The sequence below is a fragment of the Arvicola amphibius genome, chromosome 2 (assembly GCF_903992535.2).
Source record: "Arvicola amphibius chromosome 2, mArvAmp1.2, whole genome shotgun sequence".
Taxonomy (NCBI): Eukaryota; Metazoa; Chordata; class Mammalia; order Rodentia; family Cricetidae; genus Arvicola; species Arvicola amphibius.
Genome location: NC_052048.2, coordinates 63,959,229 through 63,984,926, shown reverse-complemented (window position 1 = coordinate 63,984,926; position 25,698 = coordinate 63,959,229). Strand labels below are relative to the sequence as shown.

The following is a 25,698-nucleotide window of genomic DNA, read 5'->3' as shown; positions in this document are numbered from 1 at the left end:
TTGAGTATTTCAAGGCTAGCACATTAAAGACCAGAGGGACAGCACAATTGAATGTCCTCATGAATGTGTCCAGTTTTCATATGTTTCAAAGATTCTTGTTGACCCAATACAAAAAAGATACTTCAAGACAGAAAGCCTGGAGGACCAAGTATGGTGGTAGACACCTTCAATCCTAGCACTTAGGAAGCTGAGGAAGGAGCTCTCCTGGGATCAAGGCTAGCCTGATCTACACAACACACTCCAGGGCAGGCAGGACTACATATAGATACCTTGTCTCAAAATTTTAAAAAAAATAAAAATTAAAAAGTCTAGAACTCCAAAAGATGTCCTTTTCTAAGACACCACAGAATTCATGAAATGAAGTCAGGTAGTGGTGGCACACACCTTTAATTCCAGCACTTGAGAGGCAGAGGCAGACAGATCTCTGTGGGTCCAAGGCCAGACTGGTCTACAGAGTAGTACCAGGAGGAAAGCCAAGGCTATACAAAGATATCCTGTCTGCAAAAACTAAAAATCAAAAAAATAAATAACTTGTTTAGTGTCATGGTCTATGAAACAAACATTTTGTCAACATTTAGATCATATTCCTGGGTATGAAATGAAGACCACACTGTGAGTCAGAATTGCTATCAAAAGATAAATGAGCCTTTTTACTTTCATTATCATTTTCTTTCCAACTAAAATATTCCTTTACCTATCCATAAAATAGGTCGAGTAACTTACAGACTTGTCAAAATGGCTCTCCTCAGATGACAGTTGTGAAGTAGGTAGCCAAAACAAGGAGCTGTCGCAAAGATCATCAAGCATTTTCTCTAAATCTGCGAGCTCCAAGTACTCACTAGTTAAGCCTTGTAGGTCCCATGTCTGGGAAATTGTAAAAAGTAAAAACAAACACCATTTCCTGAATCAGTACTGAAAAAGGCCACATTTCTACAGCTATCACTTCATTGTATCTTACCTCTCCTTGCACTTCAGAAACTCTTTCACTGTGTACACCGGTAGTTTTATATAGGCTTGAGTACTCAGCATCACCATGCAGAGTAACAATGCCAGACTCAGCCTTCTGCTGTAGGCCATCTATTTAAAAAAAAAAAAAAAAGTCATGCTGCACAAATGTATATACAGTGAAACTGGACTCAGCTCCCCAGGCCAAGGAATTTCACCTTAGCCTTCTTCAGTTTCCTTAGCCCACTAGAATCAGTGATGCATCACCAGTCAAAGTTAAAGCAAAGAGGGACTTGCATCTCATGCTGTCAAATTTACTGAAAAGCTGCTCCATACAGCAGCAGATACAGCCTTACCCAAATTATAATCTGAGGAATCTGAAACTTCTTCAAAGGTCTGCTGCTTTAAATCTTGTAAAACCCAAGATTCAGAAGTTGATACTTTCATTGCAAAAATAATGTTTGAAGATCCTACCTTCTCTGTAAGGTCAAGATTGTTTATATGATACTGAAATGAAGGTGACTGTGTTTCCCCAAGACCAACAACCCAGTTGTAAGCTTTTTCACTTAAAGAAAATGACATAAGCTCTGGAATGACAGAAAGAAGCTTACTGAGCATGTTCTGAGGAGCATTAGGGGGTGACTTTAAATCTGGATCCCGAGATAGGGAGCTACCACCACCATCTTCTTTATGCAACAATGGTTTTGAAGCTGCTGGTTCCAACACCCCAGGAGTAGACTGGTATTTTGGATCCTTAAGCTTATCCATGAAAGAGTTCTCATCACTATAATTTAATGGGGAAAGATCTGGTTTGGGGGGTTCTCTCTCACGGCTGTCATCTGCTAATGGCTTATTGATGTTGGTTTGGATTTCACTTATAGGACTCTCTTGCTTGGAAGGTTCAATTGAGGCAATAACTGCCTCAAAGGCTACATTTTCAGTAGCATCAACATTTTTCTCACCAAAAGTAGAAGCTGCCTTTTGGTTTCTTTCCTCTTGAAAATACGGTTGTTCTGATGTCTCATCCAAGTTGGCTTTAACTGTTCGAAGGGGGCCACCAGAAGCCTCTAGTTTGGAGATTTCAAGTCCTCTAGAGAGTATATGTGCTTCTGAAACTTGTTCATGACTATCAAGGACGACAGCCATCCCAATATACTCTGGAGATTTGGCATGCACCTGAGGTGATGGCAAAATATTTCTAATCTCCTTTTGCTTAAAAAATGGAGGTAATTTTTTCTTCTTATCTTCATTTCCTTCAAAGCCCTCCAAAGAATCCATCTTTGGACTCATTTTATCCTCAGATGGAGACCTTAAACAAACATTCTCAAGATGGTTAACAGAGGTCAAGGGAGCCCCTTTTCCTCTTTCCAACATGCATCGCAGGAAAGAATATGACATTTTATTAGGAGGAGTAATTTTGCTTGGGAAGGAAGCCTGGTCTGTACGCGGTAGACATGCTTCTGACTGCTGTAATGTTTCCTGTTTCCAATACTGAGCATGTGAACAAGTCGAATCAAAGTCATTGATTCTTCTACAAGTTATGCTCTCATCACTAACATCAGATAAAGTTGAAGTGGAAACCTGGTCTTTATCAGCCAATTTGCCTTCTGGTTGCTGAGTACCCTTTTCTGACTGCCATGATATATATGAAAGCAGGGCATCATAGTGATCAGAACCATTAGGGCCTTTCAGTTCATCAGGAACATTAGGTGGTGCATTCTCTCCATTATTCTCTTGTTCAGATGGGAAAAGAGAGCGCTGAGACCCAAAAGTTGTGCTACCTGTAAGTGGATGCTGAGATATACTAAGGCAACTGTTAACTAAGTCTGAAGATGTTTCTGAGGTGGCCTGGAATAAAGCTTCTCTAACTTCTGACGGCCGAGAAAGCCATTCAGTATCTTCCGATTTATCAGGAATCTCTCTGAAAATACAAAGTTATAAAGAAATAGCTCCTTAATACTTTAATTTTCAAATACTAACAAAAAACACAAACCCAGTGTCACTAAAATTAGGTTTACTTGAAACTACATTTCTGCTGTGTTGTGGGATAATGCTCTTATACACTGTAAAGATTTATCATTCGTATTGGTTTCAGGAAGTATAGGTGGGGTGACCAGACTAAGAGAATTCTGGGAAGAGAAAGGTACAGTCAGTTACCAGCCAGATGTAAAGAAAACAAGATGAGAATGCCTCACTGAGAAAAGGTACCAAGCCATGTGGCTAAACACAGACAAAACATAGACAAAAACATATGGGTTAATTTAAGTTATAAGAGCTAGTTAATAATAAGCCTGACTCAGAGGTTAAGAGAACTGGCTGCTCTTCCAGAGGTCTTGAGTTCAAATCTCAGCAACAACATGATGGCTCACAACCATCTGTAATGAGATCAGGCGCCTTCTTCTGACCTGCAGGCATACATGTAGGTAGAACATTGTATGCATAATAACTTTTTTTAAAAAAAATAATAAGTTTGAGCTAATAGGCCAAGCAGCTTATAATTAATATAGTTTGTGTGATTATTTGGATCTGGGTACCCAGGAAATAAAAGTGCAGTCTCTGTTTTCATTCTGGGCGGTGGTGATGCATGTCTTTAATCCTAGCACTTGGAAGACAGAGTTTGAGGGCAGCCTGGTCAGTTTCAGGACAGCCAAAGCTACACACAAGAACCCTGTCTCAAAAAACCAAAAATAAAAGAAAATAAAAAAGTTCTAATCTTCAGTTCCTACAAGGCAGTTAAAGATGAAACAAAGAAAAGTTTGCAATTAATGAGTGAACCCAATATTGCCTTGACATTCTCTAAAATAATCAATTTCAACACACAAAAAAGTTTAAAATAGCATTTTAAAAAGTTTATGGTTTTAAATACATGTTATCTATTATGAATTAATAGTCATCTAACTTGTATTCCTCTGCTTACTGGTCAGGTATTGTGCTTATGATCTACTCCCAAAATACAACAAAGCTTCATCACTTTGATAATCTAATGTGAAGAGAGAGCTATGCAACTGTGATTCTAAAATAATATATACAGTATAATGACAGGGTTTAATAAACATCTAGAGTTTTGAATTTAAGGTAGAATTTTCTTTCATTCTAACAGAAAACAAAGCCTTGGACAATTCCAAGTATATTTTGAAGAATTATAGAATGTCCTCCCATTTTAAATGTTCTAAAAGATATCAATTTGAAATGTTATTGTAAAAATCTTACTTGATATTTGTACATAGTATAAAGAAAGCTAACAAGACTAGTTCAATAACATCTGAGCAACATGAAAGTGCAGAGAAATCAGTGTCCTAGAAATGGCTGCATTCTTTGCATATTTAAGGAAGGATGGAGAGGAAGGACAGTGGCAGCATACAGAGATTTAGAATAAGGAAACACAGGGTGCTGAGTATGTCTAAAGTATGCCTAAAGGGATATACAAAACCATATGTTATCTCTAAATGAACTATAGTCACCTAGTACATCTCTGCATGCAAAACACTGCACCAATTTAATACCAAGAAGGTGATAAGAATATCTAGCTCCTACTCCAAATCCCACTTTAGCCTGAAACCATTAATACTAATAACAACTTACAGTATGAGTAGAAAGTTTAGAAGGCAAAAAATGAATCACCCTACCTCAAAGGTGCAAATTCTAGTTCACTTTGTTGGAGCAAAGAATCAGGCTCAAATTCCTGTTCTTGTGTCAAACATGTCAGCAAAGGCAAATCAGGAGTAGCAAAATTATCCTGGATGACTGCAAAGTTTCAAACGTAAAAAAGCTGAGCAATCAAGAAGTGCAGTGTTTGGTGTATTCATACAATACTTAAGCGTCTAACCACACTACCAGCTGGAAGATGCTACAATCATTACAATAATATAACAACAGTAGCAACCATCTATAGAATCTGAAAGAGCCCAATCATTTAGCACAGTATTTCATTTAATCCAAGACAACTTTGAAGATTAAGTATCAATTACTATACATACAGGTAAGGAAATATGATTACAAAACTTACTATTATTAAATAAATAATCTCTTCATATATAAGGTTAAGTGCCTGCATTCCAACTTCTCTGCAAATTACTATACTATATATATTATAGTGTTTGTGAACAATTAAAGCGTGTCTCTTTTACTGCATTTCTACTCTGCGTGAGTGGTCAGGTGGGTGGATAGATGTAAGCATGCAATGGTGCTCAAGTGGCGATCAGGAGACAACTGCAGTAATCATTTCCCTGCTTCCATTATGTGGGTCCCAGGTCAAACTCAGATCATCCAGTTAGGCAGCAGATACCTCTGCCTACTTAGTCATCTTACTGGCCCCTCAATCTTAAGTAACATAAAAACTTATACCATTATATCAAAGTGTAATCTAAGGGCTCTCAATGATAAGGATCAAAATTATATTCAATATTGAAACAAGGCCCCCCTTCTAAAAAAAACATTTATAGTTCTCTATAAAACTATGTATGATGTTAATATGTAAGTAACAGTGTAGCCAATTTTAAATCAACATTTCTTAAATTTTCTGTTTAAGCTCTACTATGAGAAGATATCACAAACACAAATGTTCTTTGGAGTCCTAGTTCTGAAATATATAAAATAGGTATTACCTCAAGAGTTTGAAAACTTGCTTTAAAGAAAAAAACAGCATGGTTTCCTTCCATCTTAACTAATTAAGTAGTAGTTGTTGGTTCAGGGAATGGTATTTCTGGTTTTTTGAGACAGCTCTCTCTATATAAGCACTTGGCTATCCTGGAATTCTCCATATAGATTAGCGTGGCCTCAAACTCAGAGATCCTCCTGTCTCTGCCTCTCCCTCCCAAGTGCTTAAGTAAGTCTTATGTCACTAAATATATAAACTAGTATAAAATCCTTATTTCCAATAGCACTTATACAATTATAAAGCAAAAATTAAATATTCATACAAAATAAAACTATTTCTAAAACAGCAGTTTACTAAAATTGGCTTTAGTGATGTGTTGCTAAAACTAAACCTCTTTTTCAACATGAATTTAATGACTACTACAGCACACTTTCTTGATTTCAACTATTTTTTTTTTTACTATTTATTTTTTGGGTTTTTAAAAATTTATTTATTTATTTATTTATTTATTTATTTATTATGTATACAATAGTCTATCTATGTGTATGCCTGTAGGCCAGAAGAGAGCACCAGACCTCATTACAGATGGTTGTGAGCCACTATGTGGTTGCCGGGAATTGAACTCAGGACCTTTGGAAGAGCAGACAATGCTCTTAACCGCTGAGCCATCTCTCCAGCCCTATTGTTTGGTTTTTTGAGACAGGGTTTCTCTGTAGCTTTGGAGCCTGTCCTGGAACTAGCTCTTGTAGACTGGCCTCAAACTCATAGAGATCAACCTGCCTCTATGAGTGCTGGAATTAAAGGCTGATTTCAACTATGTACACAATGAGGACTCCACCCTGGAACTCCCACAAAGGATTTTTGCTCACAGTGATGTTATAGTCCCTTACTTGGGGCCTTGATCCGCTCACTGCTCTGGATTCTGCACACTTGCTTGGTTCCTCTCAAACAAAGCTGCTTTATCACAGATATATCCTCAGTGACAAGTGAAGCATCAGCTACTCTTAGTAGGATTCCAATTAAAACTATTTAGTGAATTGGTTAAAAATATGAAATGGGTAATAACTTTCAAAATAAAATTTTAGTCAGTAAAGTGCTTTCTGTTCAAGCATGAAAACCTGGGGTCAACTCCATGAAGCTATATAAAAAAGTTAGGCATGGTGTTGCACACTACCAGTTCCAGGACTGGAGAGGTAAAAACAGGCAGAAACTGACTCACAGGGCAGCCAGTGAGTGACCCTGTCTCAAAAGAGAAAATGACTAGCTCCTAAGAACAATACCCGAAGTTGTCCTCTGGCATGCACATGCACAGTATACACTGGAAACACAAACACATGAAAAACTTTAACATCAGAGAAAATTTAATATGGTTCATCTTTGGCACTGAGTTAGAAAATCATTTTGAAACCTTCAAAGCAGATGATTTCCATCCCTGAAAGAATCAACAAAGTTTTTAAAAAGAATCTGAGGCTAACAAAGGACTTTAGTGGGTACAAGAAATTATTTTCAATTAACTAGGTACAATGAGCATTTAAAGGATCTGGTAATCTTTTTAAATATTAGTTATCTGGGGCTGGAGAGATGGCTCAACGGTTAAGAGCACTGACTGCTGTTATCCAGTGGACCTGAATTTGATTCCCAGCACCCACATGGTGACTTACAATCATCTGTAAATCCAGTCCCAGGGGATCTGACACTCTCTGTCACTAGGGTGGTACACAAACAAGCAAAACACCCATACACATAAAATAGTATGAAAAATAAATAGTAAAATTAAAAATCAGTTATTCCTAACCAAGTTCCAGAACTTACAGAAATCACTATTATCATAAATATTGACATATAGCCAAAAAATCAGTAAGTTATAAGCACCACGTGAACAACTCCACAAATATTTAAAAATACATGAGTGGAGTTTGAGAGCTAAGTCAGGTAAGTAGGAAACCGCATTTCCTAAGGGAGCAGATGAGAATTAAACAGTTAATTTCCAAGCATGTCATCTATATGTGTATAAGAGACAGGAAGACTATATAGCAAACTGGCAATGCCTTCTTCATACTGCTCTCAACTGTTTCCTTACATGTGGACAGACTGTTATTAGATGAAAACTTAATACCATGATGACAGCATCCATGAAGGACAGATTAGCAGGAATGGCATGTCCTACTGTTGTAGAAAGTTAAGGCCTACCAGGTCAAAAGGAACCAATATGGGTGGGGAGGGGGATCCTGCCTGGAACTGTCAGAGGTCCTGATCATGCCTAGCCAATGAGAGACGAGCATGAAATGTCAACTGAATCAGAACACCTGGGTGCTGGGAAGGTTATAAGTTTTTCCCCATTGTTAAATAAATGAGTATGCCCTAAGTCCTCCACCTGACTCCCGGAGTCTGTGTTCGATGTTGGGCTTTTTCACCCACTCCCTCAAGGAAGACATCAGGGCCCAGCAACATACTGTAAAGGTAAAACTGCAGCTACATACACAACACATTAGGACACAAGAAAATGCATTGTATAGTCTCTCAATGCTGAAATATTTCTATTATAGAATTTTCCTTGACATCTTGCCATAATAGAACTTACTTTTTTTTTTAAACATTACACTACAGATTTATTATGTATATGGTATTCTGCCTGAGTGTATGTCTATACAACAGAAGAGGGCACCAATTTTATTACAGATGGTTGTGAACCACCATGTGGTTGCTGGGAATTGAACTCAGGACCTCTGGAAGAGCAGCCAGTGCCCTTAACCTCTAAGCATCTCTCCAGCCCACAGAACTTATTTTCTATTGCTGATATATTACTTTTTGTTTTTGTTTTTTGAGACAGGGTTTCTCTGTGTAACAGCCCTGGCTGTCCTGGAACTTACTCTATAGATCAGGCTAGCCTCAAACTAAGAGATTTACTTGCTTCTGCCTCCCAAGTGCTAGGATAAACGGCATGCGCCACCACCGATCGGTTTACCTTTTTAAAGATCTTATATTGATTTAATGCAACGTCCTATACTTTATATGTCCTCATTTTAACTTCTACACTACAAGTTAGCAAGCATTTTTGATCAAAAGTCAAAAGAAATATTTTAGGCTTATTGGTAACATATGAACTTTGTAACACATGTACATTGTTTTCACAGTCTTTTAAAAATTCAAATGGTGGGGCTGGAGAGATGGCACTGCTCCTTCTTCCCAAGGTCCTGAGTTCAATTCCCAGCAACCACGTGGTGGCTCACAACCATCTGTAATGAGGTCTGGTGCCCTCTTCTGGCCTGCAGGTAGACATACAGGCAGAACATTGTATACATAATAAATAAATCTAAAGAAAAATTCAAATGGTGGTGGCTGTAGCTCAGCAGTAGAGGATTTGCTAAAGCCCTGGGTTGCAGCCAGGGCACCATAATAATCTCAGCACTTGGAGGTTAAAGCAGGAAGCCCTAGAGTTTCCAGGAGGCTATGTCACAAGGCTCTTTCTAAGAACAACTAAAAACAATAAATATGGAGAATACGCACTTTTAGAATTGGTACTCACAGAGAGTACAAAACCAGGCCTCAGCCTGTGGGCTACAGTGTGCAGACAGCAGCACTCATCTCAGAGTACTGCTGTCTTCTGTTTAGAGAACTTTCTTCACAGGAGAGGAGGTAAGCATTCATCTATCTACCCTTGGATCAAAGTAGTCGGTAGTATGTGTCCTGTAAGTTAACGGACAAAAAAAAGGAGTTGCTTTCTCCTTAACGGCAACCTTCAATCATTTGGTCACAATTATCTCCTCCCACCAAGGTTGTCCTAGTTAGGGCTGCTATTGCTGCTGTGAGGAGACACCATGACCACGGCAACTCTTATAAAGGAAAACATAATTGGGGTGGCTTACAGGTTCAGAGGTTTAATTTATTATCATCATAGCAGGACATGGCAGCCTGCAGGAAGACATGGTGTTGGAGGAGCTGAGACCACATCTTACAGGCAACAAGAAGTAAGCTGAGATACTGGGTGTGGCTTGAGCTTATGTGAAACCTCAAAACCCACCTTCACAGACACACTTCCTTTAACAAGGACATCCTACTCCAACAAAACCACACCTCCCAATAGTGCCACTCCCTTTGAGAGACATTTTCTTTCAAACCACCATATTCCACCTTGGAATAAAAAAGGCTTGAAATAAATAAAGGCTTGGAGCTATATCAAATGCAAAGATGCATTCAGTCTAACTTCAAAAATCTCCATAGTCTGCAACAGTTTCAAACTTATTTAGAAGTCTAAAGTTCAAAGTCTCTTCTGAGATTCATACAATCAATCTCTTAATTGTAATCCCCTGTAAAATTAAAACCAAAAAGCAGATCACATACTTCCAACATATAATGGCACATGATATACATCACTATTCTAAAACATAGGGAAGAGAACATGAGAAAATACTGAACCAAAAACCAACTTGGCAAACTCCAAACTCTGCATCTCCACATGTCAAAGCACTCTTCAGCTCTCCAATTCCTTTTCAACTTTGTTGACTGTAACACATTTGTTTCTCTTGGGCTGATTCCACTCCCTGTTAGCAGCTTTCCTCAGCAGGTATCCCATGACTCTGGCATCTCTAACATCTTGGGGTCTCCAAAGCAATCCAGGCTTTAACTACACAGCTTCACACAATGGCGTTTCTGGGCCTCCATTCAGCGACACCCCTAACATATATCTGGCCTCAGCAGCTTTCCTTAGGCACAGAGGCAAATTCCATAACCCCTTTCTTCTATACTTGACTCTAAAGCCAGAACAACATTGCCAAAGATGCCAAGTTCTGCTGCTTGCTGGGTCTAGAACATGGCCCCGTTGTTCAAAAACATCTTCATCAGCTTTCTGTTTTCAGTGGTTTCCTTCACTGTCTAAGGTTGGTTGTCCTGGGACTTGCTCTGTAGACAGGATGGCCGTGAACTCAGAGATCTTTCAATTACATCTTCTGTTTTTCGATGACTACCTTCACTGCCTAAGCTTGGTTATTCTGGAATTTGCTCTGTAGACCAGGCCAGCCTCTGAGTGCTGGGATTAAAGGCATGTGTCACCACATTGTGCTCTAAGCTTTTCTTTAATTCCATTTCACATATTGGAAATTTAGCTGAGTGGTATATGCCCTGCGGTCAACACTCTCTTTATTCCATTTCCTAATCTGTTCATCTCCTTAGAACACATGACTTAGCTCCATTCCCCTTCCTGGTTGCTCCTTTTCTCCTCAGATTTCACATTTTTAATTTATCCTGCTCAGTTTGTTCCTTTTCATTATTATTATTTCATTATTATGTGGTTAGAGTTACCACCAATAACCACATAACAGAGTCTATACTAGGCTGTTTTGAGCTCTCATCTGTCAATAGAATTAATTGACAATCTCTTCACTTTAGCCTCAGACAGACTCTTCGGACAAGGGCAAAAAGCAGTCACATTCATCAAAATAACACAAGATGAGTGAGTCTCTAGGCCACATGCAATCTTCTCTGAAATCTTTTGAGCCAGGCACCTACTGTTCAAATCACACTCAGACCACTGTCTTCAATGTCCCTAATAGGATGACCCATTAAGCAGCACTTAAAGAATTCAACTGTTTTTCTAATCCAGTCCCAAGGTCCGTATTTCTTCAAACAAAGGCCATGGTCAGGCCTATCACAGCAATACCCCAGTTCCTAGTACCAACTTATGTCTTAGTCAGGGTTTCTATTGCTATGAAAAGACACCATGAACGGCAACTCTTATAAAGAAAAACATTTAATTTGGTGGTTTACAGACCAGAGGTTCAGTCCATTATCAACATGGTGGGACATGGCAGTGTATAAGTATACATGGTACTAGAGAGTTCTACATCTTGTAAGCAACAGAAAGTGAACTGAGATACTGGGCATGGTTTGAGCATATGAGACCTCAAAGCCCACCCCCAAAAGGACACACTTCTTCCAACAAAGCCACACTTCCTAATAGTGCTATTCCCTGAGCTTTTTGGGGCCCACTTAGGTTCAAACTACCACAAAGGTCAACACGTTTCTCTAAGAGAAGCATACAATTGACTTTAATGGCCCACAACACATAGCACAGCACTAGCATCTCGGCTCGCACATTAGCTTGTTTTGAAAAGAATAAGCCCAACTGGGTCCTAGTCTGCTTCTCTACAAAACTCCATAAAACCATCTTTATGGTTAAATTCTTTGATTTGAAAGGTACTTTTAGTTTATCTTTGGTAGAAAGCTAAGAAATCATTCTCCACTAAGAAGAGCAGTAAGATCTGTCGAAGAAATTATTCAATTCCTTCGTCTTAATTGTTTTGTTCTCAAAGCTGAGGATAACAATAGCTTAGAATGACTCTATACAAACCTAGACACATATGTGAAAAAGGAATCTAGTTGAGAAATTGCCTCCATCAGATTGCCTGTAACTGAGTCTGTGAGGCATTTTCAAAATCAATGATTGATAGGAAGGGCTGAGCCCACTGTGGGTGATGCCACCTATAGACAGGTGGTCCTGGTTGTATAAAAAACAAAAACTAAAACAAAAACTAAAAAACGCAGGGAAGGAAGGAAGGAAGGAAGGAGAGAGAGAGAGAGAGAGAGAGAGAGAGAGAGAGAGAGAGAGAGAGAAAGAAAGAAAGAAAGAAAGAAAGAAAGAAGCAAGCAGGCTGAGCAAGCCAAGGGGAACAAGTCAGTAAACAGTGTTCTTCCATGGCTTCTTCTTCAGTTCCTGTGAGTTCCTGCCTTAGCTTCTCTCGATGGACTGTGATCAAGATATGTAAGCCAAATAAACTCTCGCCTCCCTAAGTTGTTTTTGGTCATGATCTTTATCTCAGAAATGAAAAGCAAACTAAGACATAGAGATATTAGGAAACACTGAGTCTCCACTGATGAGGGAACACCAAAGATAGTATGAGGTTTTCCCAAGAGCAACTGTGCTATGGAAGACACATACCCATTAGAATGGGAGTGGTCTCCTTTCAGCCTTCTATGAATAGTGGGGTATGCTAAAAAGCATATATAATATAGCTAAGCCAACCAGCCAGTGTGAAGACCTAGAACCAACTAATTCTTCTGAGTATAGCTCTAAAGAGATCCTCAACTAAAACGTTAGTTAGGAGCAAGGCTAATAAATGTGCATGTATGCACACACACAGTTTTTAGAATTTTAAGCTATTACCTCTGGTTAAAGACAAAGAGGAGCCAAGCGGTGGTAGAACATGCTTTTAATCCCAGCATTTGGGAGGCAGACGTAGTCAGATCTCTGTGAGTTTGAGGCCAGACTGGTCTACAAGAGTTAGTTCAGGACAGCTAGGGCTGGTTACACTGAGAAATCATCTGGGGGGAGGCGGGAACAAAGAGGCACTGGGGCCGGAGAAAAAGCTTGTGGTTAAGAGCACTGGCTGCCCTTCTAGAGGATCTAGGTTTGACTCCCAGTACCCATAATTCCAGACCCAGGGAATCAGATATCTCCTGCCCACCATGGGCACCAGGCACGGACATGGTTCATAGACATACATGCAGGTAAAACACCCATACACATGAAATAAAAAGATATTAATAAAACACAGGCATTACCTAGCAATGGAGAACACAAGAGATTTAGCTTTGGTTTCATGACTGGACGTTCTGACTGAGCCAGTTCCCTTTTCTCCAGAGAGGGGAAGTCTATTACTTTCATTCCTTCTCTTCTCACATCAATCTCAGTCTGGGGCGTATCCAAGGTTTGGGAAGAGGCCCTTTTTTGAGGAAGATGATGCCAAGATTCTGCTCTCTGAAACAATTTTAAAGGAAAAGATGCTGAGTCATTAACTGAGTCACACAGTTTCGCTTAGACTACTGCCTACTCAGCATATTTAACAATACTCTCACAGAGTGGTCAAAAGGAAGCTGTTTCTTCTATGTGACTTCTTACTACACTGACCTCCTTCTAGACCTCTTCCAATCGCTACCAGCTCCTAGCACCATGTAGTCACTGACACCTGTGTTATAGTGTAGGCTCTCACTGTTAAATCAACCATTTGGTACTACATGACAAATCCATACTGTGGTCATTTAAAAAAAACAAAACCAAAAACCAAACCAAAAAAAAAAAAAACTGAACAAATATTTCTAAACCTAAAGCTACAGCATTCCCTGGGCAAAATGGAACAGATACTTCAGAAGATAACATAGTCTTGTAAAGTTAAATATAGCATTTTAATATAATTTAGCTGATCTATTCCTAGGTATTTACTCAACAAAAATGAAGTTGTGTTTACTCAAAAACAATGAAAATTTATTTAAAGAGTTGATACATGCAAATGTGCTAATTTCAGAAGAAATCAGATTTTTAAAATCCACACACTGTAATTCTAAAAAGGCAAAGCAGAACTACCAACTATAGGATGCTTGATTTAAGATAAGGGACTGGAGAAGGTAGTAATTAAAATAGTATTCAGAAACTTTCATCCACAATAGCAATGCTATAGGTCAAGCATAGTGATATTTACATAACTGTATACTTCAAAGATTATCTGAAAAACTGTATAACTAAAACAGTTCACTTTTCTATATTTTATAGCTGTATCTCTCAAAGTTCATTTGTCAAATGTATAACTAAAACAGTTTACCTTTCTATATTTTATTTAAACTTAGCTGTATAAAAATGGAGGTAGACAGCTGGGCAGCAGTAACACACAATTTTAATCCCAGCCCTCAGGAGGCAGAGGCAGGAGGATCTCTGTGAGTCTGAGGCCAGTCTGATCTACAGAGCAAGTTCCAGGACATAGAAATCTTATCTCAAAAAAAAAAGAAAAGAAAAAAGGAAAAACAAAACAAAACAAAAAAAACCAACAACTTTCCTTTAAATTTTTCTATTTATACTCAGGTAATGATTTTGCAATTCTGAATGCTTTAATTTCTTGTATGCCAAATATCCCATGAGATAATATACGTATACACAAAAATATATACTTTTGAAGAATATAGATTATAGAGACAAAGAAGCAGGGATGAGCTTCCTAGTCTACATAAAATTATTGTGTCCTATGGGAACACTGGAATAGTAAAGTATCCACATCTTCACATTCCTCATATTACAGCATTTCTGTGCTGCTGGTAGAAAAAAAAAAGAATTTGCCCCAGACGCACCTGTTCCTCCCCAGGACCCCACTGGACTGCTGTTTCCGATGACACTACACCCGAGTTGGACAGCTGTGCTCTAGAATTGTCCTGAGAGGATGACTGCTGCCACCCATGGCACGTCAGTGAGACCACCTGAAAATCAAAGCACTAGAGCTGAGTAATGCTGGGACTGCACAATAACAAAGTAGCCATGCTAGAATACACTTCTTGCTCTATAAAATGCTTTCATGTTATCATAAAATGTTATTCTTTAAGCATAACAGCATGACCATCTTCATCAGAAGCAGCTCTCAAGACTGGGCCTGTTGACCTTCCCTCATAGGAGGATGGAGGGAAAGTCATTATAAGGCAGTCAAACATAGGAAATAGTTTAGAGGCTCGGGACCCTATTTAGTTTGGAGCATGTACACACACAGCCTTGTAATAATGCACTTGGCAGTCTAGCTCCTTCACCTGCATGTACTATGCATACACATCCCTCTCCCAACAATGCAGCTAATAACCTCAGAACCCCTCTACTCTCCACCTAATTGGGACTCTTGTACACTTCACTCTGAACAACAGTATAGCTTCTTGGCCCCAACAACAATCAAATTTGGACCATTAAAGTACAATCCCAATGTATCTGAACAGAATAAAGAGAAAGGCTGATCTGGCCTGAACTGGTTTGGGGTACACGTACACTAAGACAAACCATATTGTTCCAGTGAATTTTATTGGAAAATTCCAATTTATAATCTTATGCCTATGTATAATTGGGCATGCATATGAATCAAATTGGATGCATTGTGGGAAGAGACATGTGCAGTAGGAAAAATAAATATATGACCTAATCTATCAATTAAAATAAGAGAACACCCAAAGTACACCCAAGTAACCAGCCCCTCCTTCTTAAGGCCTTGAGTACTCTTTCTGATCTCATGCTCTTCTAAGCTCAATAAATGCATTTGACAACAAGGTTGGACTTGGAATAGTTACTTTGACTTATCATTGATTCCCTACCTGTGGTCATTAAACGTTTATTCACATCTCCCCAGGAAAAGTTCACAACAAACTCACTCACTCTCTTCCTCTCTCACTTCATAATCACTATCAAAATTGTTACTTATGCTCACCTAAAAATAGCCAGGGTCTTAAGGTTAACCAGTTAGATCCAAACATACTTTTTACTAAACCTTTCCCATTCCTAAATCTTCTATACCTACAATAAAAGCAATCAGGAAAAAAAATGAAAACTGTCTATTTTCTAATCTTACTGCTTTTACAGTGATAAAATTAACTTTAATATCAGAAGCTTCGATCAGCTTCTTCAGTTTCTTCTTCTCAGAAGAAACAGAGAATGCCCACCACTAAGATATAACCACCACTCCCCTGAGGTTCAAATGTCTGGCTGGCTCAGCGTCCAGAATTTGAGCACAATTTTTAAAAACACAAAACAAAATAAGAACTGTTTGGGCGGAAAGTTCCACCCCAAGCCCCCTCCCCTGGGAGTTGCCTCAGTCCAGACTACACCTACGAGAAAACCCGCCAGATGGTGACCCCCTCCTCAGAGAGACTCAAGTCCACTCCCACAGGGTATTTAAACTGCCCCTCAGAAAACAAACACATGGTTTTCTGGTCTTCCTTTCCTCTCTCCGTGGTTTTCCAATCTTCCTTCTCTGTTTCCATCCCTGGGGGTCTGGAAGGCCACCCAGGAGCATTAGTATCCATTAAACCTGGGCTTTCTCTATTCGGTTTGATTTGGTCTGATTTGGATTATGACATTGGCAGAAAGGTTAATCGGGGTGCAAAAACTTTTCAAGAACCAAAACCGCTGTGAAGATCACCTGTGTAAAGGGATTGGCCTTTTCTGAGGCACAGTTCAACAGAACCATGCTTAAGGCCAAAATGTAAGGTGACCTATTTTAATCAATTAAAGTCCTTTTCTCAGCTATAAACCAGCACTTTTGATAAAACCTTTCAAACAAGATAAAGCAACATTTATAGTCAAAACATGTTTCCTCTCCCTCAGACCTATACAGAGGAAGAATTCCTTTAACCTGTTTTGACTGGCTCTTATCAGCATTCATCTGCAAACACAAAGCATCCATAAATCACTTATAAACTTGCTAAATAAAAATCTTTTAGATAAAATAAGTTATATTTAGTAAAGATACACCACACACACACACACACACACACACACACGTAGTAACTATTAATGAAAAGGAGGTCATGAATTTGAAAGAGCCCAAGGAGGGGTATATATGGGAGGGTTCGGAGAGAAATGATGTGATTATATTATAATTTCAAAAATAAAAGAAAAAATAAGCATTCCAAAACGTTTTACTTAATCTTTTTGTTTTGTTTTGTTTTCATTTTCCAAAACTGAGTTTCACTGTGTAGCCCTGGCTGTACTGGAACTCACTTGGTAGACCAGGTAATTGATTCACAGATCCACTTGATTGCCACCCAGGGCCATGGCGTTGTCTGGGACTGGGCTGGCCCTGATGCAGCCACAGTCGGTGCTGATGTCCATGCCTTCCGATCCCACCAAAGGCAGAGAGGACAGGATTTGTACAGAGTTGTCACCACCTCTCACTGACTACAATACCAGGGAGAACTGGTCCTGCTCCTCACTGGCTGAAGCACTCCGGAGAGAGGATTTTATACCACCTCACCTGGGCAGCAAAATAAAGCTGACCCTCTTTGGGGGGATGGGAGAGGCATGGGTGAAACTGGCCCTGAGAGCATGAGAACAGAAGAGCAAGTCACATCCCTCTCATCCCCCATCAACAGATAGGTGGTTTGGGGAGAAGGAAGAGCAGGTGAGAGGGAAAAATAAAAAGCACAAGTAAACAGATAGTCCATGTCTGGAGACTGAAAGGATTAATACTGTTAACATAGCCATACTGCCCAAAACAAATCACAAAGTCAATACAATCTCTGTCAAATTGCAACGACATTCTTTACAAAAATTTAAAACAAAAAATCCCAACATCCATATGGAACCACAAAAGACCCAAACAGTCTAAGCAATTTTAAGAAAGAAAAAGCTAGGTATCATATTTTTTTTATTTTAAATACATAAGAAAAATAACTCAAAATGATTTTTTTAATGTAAAAACTAAAGTTATAAGACAAGAAAACACACTGGAAAAGTTCTTTGATTCTGGTCACACCACAAGCTCAGGGTACAAACTGAAAAGATGAACTGTATCAAACTAAGAAGCTGCACAGCGCTCGCCTGACATCCATGAGACCCTTAGTTCAGTATCTAGCACAGGACAGAGAGAGAAGACACAAGAGACAAAACAGCAGGAGGGGGAGGGATAGCCACAGGAGAAGAGGAAGGAAAAGCACACTATAAAAAGTGAGAAAACAGGGGGCTGGAGAGATGGCTCAGAGGTTAAGAGCATTGCCTGCTCTTCCAAAGGTCCTGAGTTCAATTCCCAGCAACCACATGGTGGCTCACAACCATCTGTAATGAGGTCTGGTGCCCTCTTCTGGCCTGCAGGTATGCACACAGACAGAATATTGTATACATAATAAATAATTATAAAAAAAAGTGAGAAAACAATCGCAGTATTTACAAACTCTGTATCTACTGTGTTTCTCTGTGAGTTCAAAGTTAGTCTGGTCCACATAGTAGTTCTAGGACACCCAGGACTACACAGAGAGACCATGCTTCTAAATAAATATATGTGATATATATTGATTTTGTTTTGATAAAGGTTGCCTGAAGTCATAGGGCAGGACCAGCCACTAGCTGACCATAGAGGTTTGAAGAACTGTAGAGAGGAGACAAGAGGTAAGGCAAGGCTCAGAGGATCTCTGCCCCTTTTGGTCAGAGGAACCAGAAAGGTAGGAAGTCACTGTGGCTGCTCCCCTGCTTCTCTGATCTTCCAGGTTTTCACCCCAATATCTGACTCTTGATTTTTTTAATTTATAAAGATTAATTAGATTAATTATTGATAAAGATTAATTAGATTAATGCTTTACTAGAAAGATGACCCAGTGGTTAAAAACACTGGCTGCTCTTGCAGAGGACCCAGCATGTAGCTCCCAGCACTCACATGGAGGCTCACAACTATCTATAGCTCTAGCCCCAAGGGATCTGACACCATCTTCTCACGTACCAGGCATATATTTGGTGCAGATATACATAGCAGCAAATATTCATACACATAGAATAAAAATAAATAAATCTAAAAATGTACTAAAATAGATAACAAAATATATATGAGATTTCGACTGATACATGCAAAGCCCTGAGTCTTTAAGACCCAATTGGAAAAGCCCAAATAAAGAATGGGCAAAGCTCTAGACATTTCTGTAAAGTAAATGTATGAATGATCAATAAGCACAAGAAAATATGTTCATCGTTACTCAGACATGTGAACAGGAACTGTCATACAGTGCTAGCGAGAACGTAAAGTAGCACAGCCACACTGGAAAACAATCTGGCAGGCCCTTAAAGGGTTAAATACAGAAATGCTAAAATGTCCAGCAATTCCACCACCAGATATATACTCAAGAGAAATGAACTCACATGTCCACAAATAACATGTATGCTTAAAGCAGCAGCATTTTTAACAGCCTAAGACAAGAAAAAACTGAGCTTTCCAAGAGTCGTTTCCTCAGATGAAAAGTAAATAAACCTCTACAGTGGCATATCAAAAGAAAATACAAGCCGGGCGGTGGTGGCGCACGCCTTTAATCCCAGCACTCGGGGCAGAGGTAGGTGGATCTCTGTGAGTTCGAGACCAGCCTGGTCTACAAGAGCTAGCTCCAGGACAGGCTCTAAAGCTGCAGAGAAACCCTGTCTCGAAAAACCAAAAAAAAAAAAAAAAAAAAGAAAAGAAAAATACATAAAACTAAGCCGGGCGGTGGTGGCGCACACCTTTAATCCCAGCACTCGGGAGGCAGAGGCAGGAGGATCTCTGAGTTCGAGGCCAGACTGGTCTACAAGAGCTAGTTCCAGGACAGGCTCTAGAAACTACAGGGAAACCCTGTCTCGAAAAAACCAAAAAACTAAGAATGAGAATTAAAATTGGCACATACAAAAAAAAAAAAAAAAACAAACTAGAGTCATTGTTAAAATGAAGGACTTTCTGGGAAAATCATAAATTATCAAATTGACCAAAGAAACACCAGTCTATGTATACAGACCACAGCTGAGAGGAACCTGAAAACACCATTTGCTTCAGGTACGGCTCAAACATTAGAGAAACATTTCCATACAACTAACCTGTTCCAGGGCATAGAAAATATTCATCCCAGCACCTTTCACGCAAATGGAATGGAATATCACAGACAAGGCTAAAAGCTCTGACCATGTATTCTTTCTTCTGAAAAAAATGGCAACCTGCTGTCAGAAGAGATGCTGAGCACTAGCTGGAAGCTGGAGGGTAAGAGGAAAAGGGAGGAGGGCTGACAGGAAACTTCAAAACTTTGCAAGCTGGGTTCATGATTCCATTAAAAGTTGAACAACAAGAACCTCCTCTAGCGCTACAACCCATGAACATTACAGTCTCCCAAAAATATTTTCCTTCAAAATGCAAGCTTCAAGGAGAGGTGTTTGAAATCATCTAAGCTGAAAGATCCCCAGGACTAGCAGGAAAACAAATAACAGAGGCTCTGAATCACTCAGGTCTCAACCAAGTGTTTGAAAAGCAGAAGGGAGAGAGGAAACAGAGTTGGCTCCACCCGTAAAGCCTAGTGACCTGCGTTCAATTCCAACACAAAAGGGAAAACCGAGTCTACAAATTGTCTTCTGACTTTCACCTGCATTCAATCCAACAGAGTTCCTGCTCTGTTAGAGGGAGACACGATCCCTGGAGCTTGCTGGTGGATCAGCCTAACCTAGTCCAATGAGCTCCAGGTTCAATGACAGATCTTGTCTCAAAAAGTAAGATGGAAGGCGTGGTGGCACACACCTTCAATCCTAACACTCTGGAGGCACAGGGAGGTGATCTTCATAAAGATCACTGTGTAGAGCAGCCCGGTCAAATTAAATAAACAAGGTGGGAAGCAATCAATATGTACCCATACATACATGCATATGTGCACACAAACACTACACACACACACACACACACACACACACACACACACATACATACATACATACATTCACGCACGTCAAACTTATCATTACAACAATCTTGCTACTTCGGAAGAGACAGAGGACAGAGGAATTGAGTACTACACAATAAACACATTTTTAAAAGACTGGGAGTGGGGCATAGTGGCACACACCTTTAATCCTAGCACTTGGAAGGCAGAAGCAGGTGAATCTCTGAGTTCAAGGCTAGCCCAGTCTAAGTAGGGAGTTTCAGAACAGCCAAGACTACACAAAGTGAAACCGTGTGTGTGTGTGTGTGTGTGTGTGTGTGTGTGTGTGTGTGTGTGTGTGTGTGTGTATGTGTGTGTGTGTGTCTAGGGGTAAGCCTGGGGAAGGAGGGCTATAGCTCAGAGAATACTTCAAAAGTATTGCTTCATTATGTATCTAGATAATGAAGGACTTTTAGTACTTTCTAGCCCAAACCCTTCTCTAATCTTCAAAACCAAACTCAATCTTAGCATCCACCCAGCCAATTCACCACCAGCTCAAAGATGACCTGGCCACATCTCCACATCAGCACAAGCATTTACTCACTAACCTAACACCTGGGCACTACCATCCATTACTAAATGTAATGTCTTTACTTTCTAAGTGTCAATCTGTTCTGGGAGGGATGGTTTGTACCAAGCCATTCTAATCTCAGAGCAGGCTACACTTCAAAGCAAAGCCCCTGCGGCCTCCAGAAAAACCTAGCTAGCTTAGTAAGGCCTGGTTGCAATCTGTCTCAGGGCACACATACTAACACCACTGTCTCCACTCTTTAATGAGCACATCAGACCATCAGAAATCTGACCGAATGACCCATACCTGCCCTGCAGATAACCAGTAGCAAAAAGATAAAACATACAAGGAGTCCCACCAGAGAAGAGACAATGCCAGAAAAGCCTCCCATTAAAGAGCCTAAACTTTCTACTTCTGCCTTTTTGTCTTGGTGAATTCATTCACAGCACATGTCACCAGTCTGCCAACACTGTCCCTGGCATGATAAACATCTCTTGAAACAACCTACTTCTCCCTATTTCCATCAGTACCTCCCTGTTCTATGTAGACCAGGCTGGCCTGGAATTCAAGAGCCCCCTCCTGCCTTTGCCTTTAAATCAGTGGTTCTCAACCTGTGAGTCTTGACTCCTTTGGAGGGTGAATATCAGATATCTTGAATTTACATTACAATTCATAACTGTTGGTTCCAGGGGGGTCGCACAAAGATGAGAACACCACCAAGTCTGATAAATCAGAAGCAAACTTTATTCCAGAAACCAGATCCCAGGAAAACCAGAAGCAAACATAAAAATAAAAAAATTAAAATTAAAAAAGACCGCGGGGCACAGTAGCTTATCAGCTGGCTGAGACCACAGCCAGAGGTGGTATTTGTTAGGCTGTGGCCAAAGGCTAGTTTCTGAACCCAACTTTTATAGTTAGGGCACCAAGCATTAGGTCTGAACAAAGAAATTTTTACGATCTTACCCTGACCCGTGGGTCAGTCAACGCAGACCCAAAGGAGGGGAGTGGGTTCTAACGTCCATAGGTAGGCAGCTATCATGAAATATGTTTCAGAGTAATTACAGAGAAAGTCACTAATTGCAAGAAACAGGTCTTGCAGTTAGTCAGAAAAGGAACTGTTAGTAATACCAGAGGGTTGATAAATCAGAATAATTGGTTCTTAGGCTGGGAACTGAGAAGATAGCAGAAAGCTTTTCACACTATCTCAAGGTAAAACTCAGGTATTGACTGACAAACTTTATAACCTCCATTATCAGAGCTCATTAGTCAAATCAGGTGTTTGCACAGTGGTCAGTTTCTCCTAGTACCTCCAGGCAGTGTATACTGAAGCCCCGAGCCTCCCCTTTGATGGTGCCAGTTTTTCATAACAAAGACAGGGCCTAACCCAGAGGTCACCAATCTCTGTCTCCTAGAGGTTAACTCAGTTCAAATCTGTTGTTCAACAAGGATGGCCAGGACACTACTCTCAATTTGCAGAGAGAAGCTCCCGCCTTGTAAATAGAACATCCAGTTGTAAAATTAAATGACCTAAACTGATGGAGGAAGCATCTGAGAAAATAGCTCACTGTGAATGACTGACCCTTGATCTACTGAGAAATCTGCTGACAATCTGTTTGCATTCTCCTAGACTTATAACTTTATATTTCTTTATTTCTACATTCTTATTTTTGGAATCTACATTTTTATTTTCTTATTCTTGGACTCTTCAATAACAATAGAAAAATTAGTTGCGAAGTAGCAATGGATTACTTTTATGATTGGGTCACAACATGAGGAACTGCATTAAACGGTCACAGCATTAGGAAGGCTGAGAACCACTAGTGGCTCTAAATCCTGGAACTAAAAAGTATATGCCATCACACCCTGCTCATTTCCTTGTTCAAAAGACTTTTTGCCTGACAGTATTGCAACGACCCTCTAATTAGTGTCCTTCATTTATTCAGAACACTCTCATCTTCCCCTATGAGCACAGCTATCTACACTACTCCTCTCTTGCTGAAATACTAATCTAATCACAAACATCCTTTAAAACAGTTTACTGACATCCCGAAACTCCAGGAATAAAGCCTTGAAATCCCTGAAATAACACATAAAGCTCTGTAATCCAGACTCAACTTGCTGGCCTTTAATTCCTTAAAATGTCATGCTTTAAATGATGTGGCCCATTGGTAGACAAAATGTTTGCCTAGAATGCCCAAAGACTAGGGTTCAATCCTAGTCCTACAAAAAAAAAAAAAATCAAATTCAAATGTAAATTGTGAAAATATCACACTTTCCTTTCCTCATCTAGGCTTCTTGTTAAACCCTTGTTTAGTAAGCCTCACAGTCTTCAAGGTGCCTGCCCAGCCTTCACTGACAAGTCCAGCGTATCTGCTTTACGCATCCACAGCATTCCAGCATATGCCATTTTCACTTAGGAGAACATGTGGGTTGTATTTGCCTCCCTCTTTAGAGTGGGAACGCTAGGAAGGCAGGGGTTTGGTTCACCAAAATTTTCTTCGCGTCAAGTACAATGTGTGGCACAAGGTGAATGCTCAAAGTCTCAGCCGAGTGGACTGAACACTCCCTGCCATACCTAGCAGGCTCTTCACCAACCACAGTCCGTGCACCACTGTGATGATGGAATTGTTCTGTAACTGCCATGTCCAATGTGACAGCCCCTGAGCTCGGCTATCAAGCACTTGAAAAGTGATCAAACGGGGCCGCTGAATTCCTAATTTTAATAACCCCCCCACCCCAAGTACTAGGGCTTGAACTGAGAGCCTTGCACACACCTCCACCACTTGCAAGATCTCTACCACTTAAATGTACCACCAGCCCTTCTATTATTACTAACTAATTAATATGTAAAGGACCATACGTGGTTGTGATGAACAGGAATGCAGTTCTTGGCAGTTAAAAAGCATTAATATTAAGAACATGGTTAGTTTCGAAATGATCTTGGCAAGACCTCTGTAAACTCGGCTCTTCCTCCATTTGGTCTTGACTTAGTGCTTTCTAATATTTCAAACCAGAGCTGATCACAAGCTGCTTCCATTCCAAGTTCCTGCCATTGGCTAGGGACCCATTAATTGCTACAAATGCGGTTCCGGAGACACACAATAGACTTCTCGAGACAACTCACGCAGAGTACATAATCTACACTAATTCCTGGTGGGGGGGGGGGGTGAGTCTTGCACTTCAATAAAACTAAGGTGCCAAATGTCTCTCCGCTAGTTAGCAATTCCCAAGTTCCCTCCTCAGCTCCCACCTTCTGCCCAAGAGGCCTTTCTAATTGCACGCTCAGGGAGTACCGGCTCCCTGCGCATCTGTCCTATCTGCCCAAGTTCAAAAGAACCTAAGAGGCCGGAGAGACACCGGAGATGTCACTGCCAGGAAGAACCCGAGACTGCGAAGAGTGTGCCAGCCCCAGCAGGGGTCTCCGGCTCGTAGGCGTGGCGAACCGCAGCGAGCAGGTTCCGAGATCCTGGACCAATTTCAGTAGTTCAAACACCTCGACTGACGCTTGGGCCTCAGCCCCGCTCCTCCCCACAGCACCGCTCCTCCCCACCGCCCCGCTCCTCCCCACCGCCCCGCTCCTCCCCACGGCCCGGCTCCTTCCTACAAGCGCCGCTACCCACCTCAGTCTCGCTTAGATGCTCCACTGGAGCGTACAGGTACCGCGGGGGCGGGGGCGGAGGGAAAGACCTGCCAGGTTGGGCAGGGTGCGCCTGCAGCCAGGCCTTAGCCATCTCGTCCTCCTCTTCGTCCGTGCTTTCCCGCGTTTGGGACTCGCAGTTAAAATCCAAATCCACCTCGGGCCCCGCCTCTTCAAATTCTATCTCTTCCACTTTCACAGTCTCTTCAGAGGTCCGGGCCTCCCCGATCTCCTCGGTTGCCGCCGGGTACGCGTTCTCCACCTCCTCCTCCTCCTCCTCCAGCTCGCCGGGCCACGGTAGGTCCTCCGGCTCCATGTTGGCGTCGCGCTCCAGGCGCTGTGCAGGAGGAGGAGGAGGAGGAGGAGGAGGAGGAGGAGGAAAGGGGAGGGGGCGGGGAGAGGAGGGAAAGCGAGTTGACTGGCGGTTGCGACCGCGCGCAGGCGCACTTGACGCCACCGCCCCAGGAGGGGCGGGGCTGCGAGTGAGCGCGCGCGCGTTGCTAGGGACGCCCCGCGGGGCGCGCGGGAAGGCTGTGGGAGAGGAGGTCTGTGACCTGCTTCGTCACCAGACCTTGCTTATAGTACTATATGCTCACAATAAACCTAGACCTGGCTCTTCTGGGGGCGCTAGGGCACTTCCTGCTCAATTCACTCCTGATTTTTTTTTTTTGTCTCTCGCCCTCAAACCCTAGGATAAACCCATAAATGGATAAATCACATTCGCAAATTACAGATGTTTAAAGAGTTAGTGCCTTAAGTGACAGTCTACAGCTGGCATTTGAATCTAGCAGTGGTAAAGCGTAAGGG

At 40.9% G+C, this 25,698-nt stretch overlaps 1 protein-coding gene across 4 annotated transcripts in view; it reads right to left on the bottom strand.

The window, feature by feature from the left end:
- Alms1 (ALMS1 centrosome and basal body associated protein) overlaps positions 1-25,207 on the bottom strand; it is a 122,373-nt gene extending 97,166 nt beyond the window's left edge. For 3 of the 4 annotated variants that reach the window (XM_038318483.1, XM_038318486.1, XM_038318484.1), the window contains exons 1-6: positions 24,875-25,207; positions 14,654-14,779; positions 13,100-13,295; positions 4,572-4,689; positions 1,908-2,866; positions 959-1,077 (exon numbers count right to left, since the gene is read on the bottom strand). In XM_038318483.1, coding sequence (XP_038174411.1) covers positions 959-1,077; positions 1,908-2,866; positions 4,572-4,689; positions 13,100-13,295; positions 14,654-14,779; positions 24,875-25,207 — 1,851 coding nt within the window. The remainder of the gene's footprint in view (positions 1-958; positions 1,078-1,907; positions 2,867-4,571; positions 4,690-13,099; positions 13,296-14,653; positions 14,780-24,874) is intronic. The other variant, XM_038318487.1, reaches the window with a different exon arrangement.
- Positions 25,208-25,698: the final 491 nt, after the last annotated feature.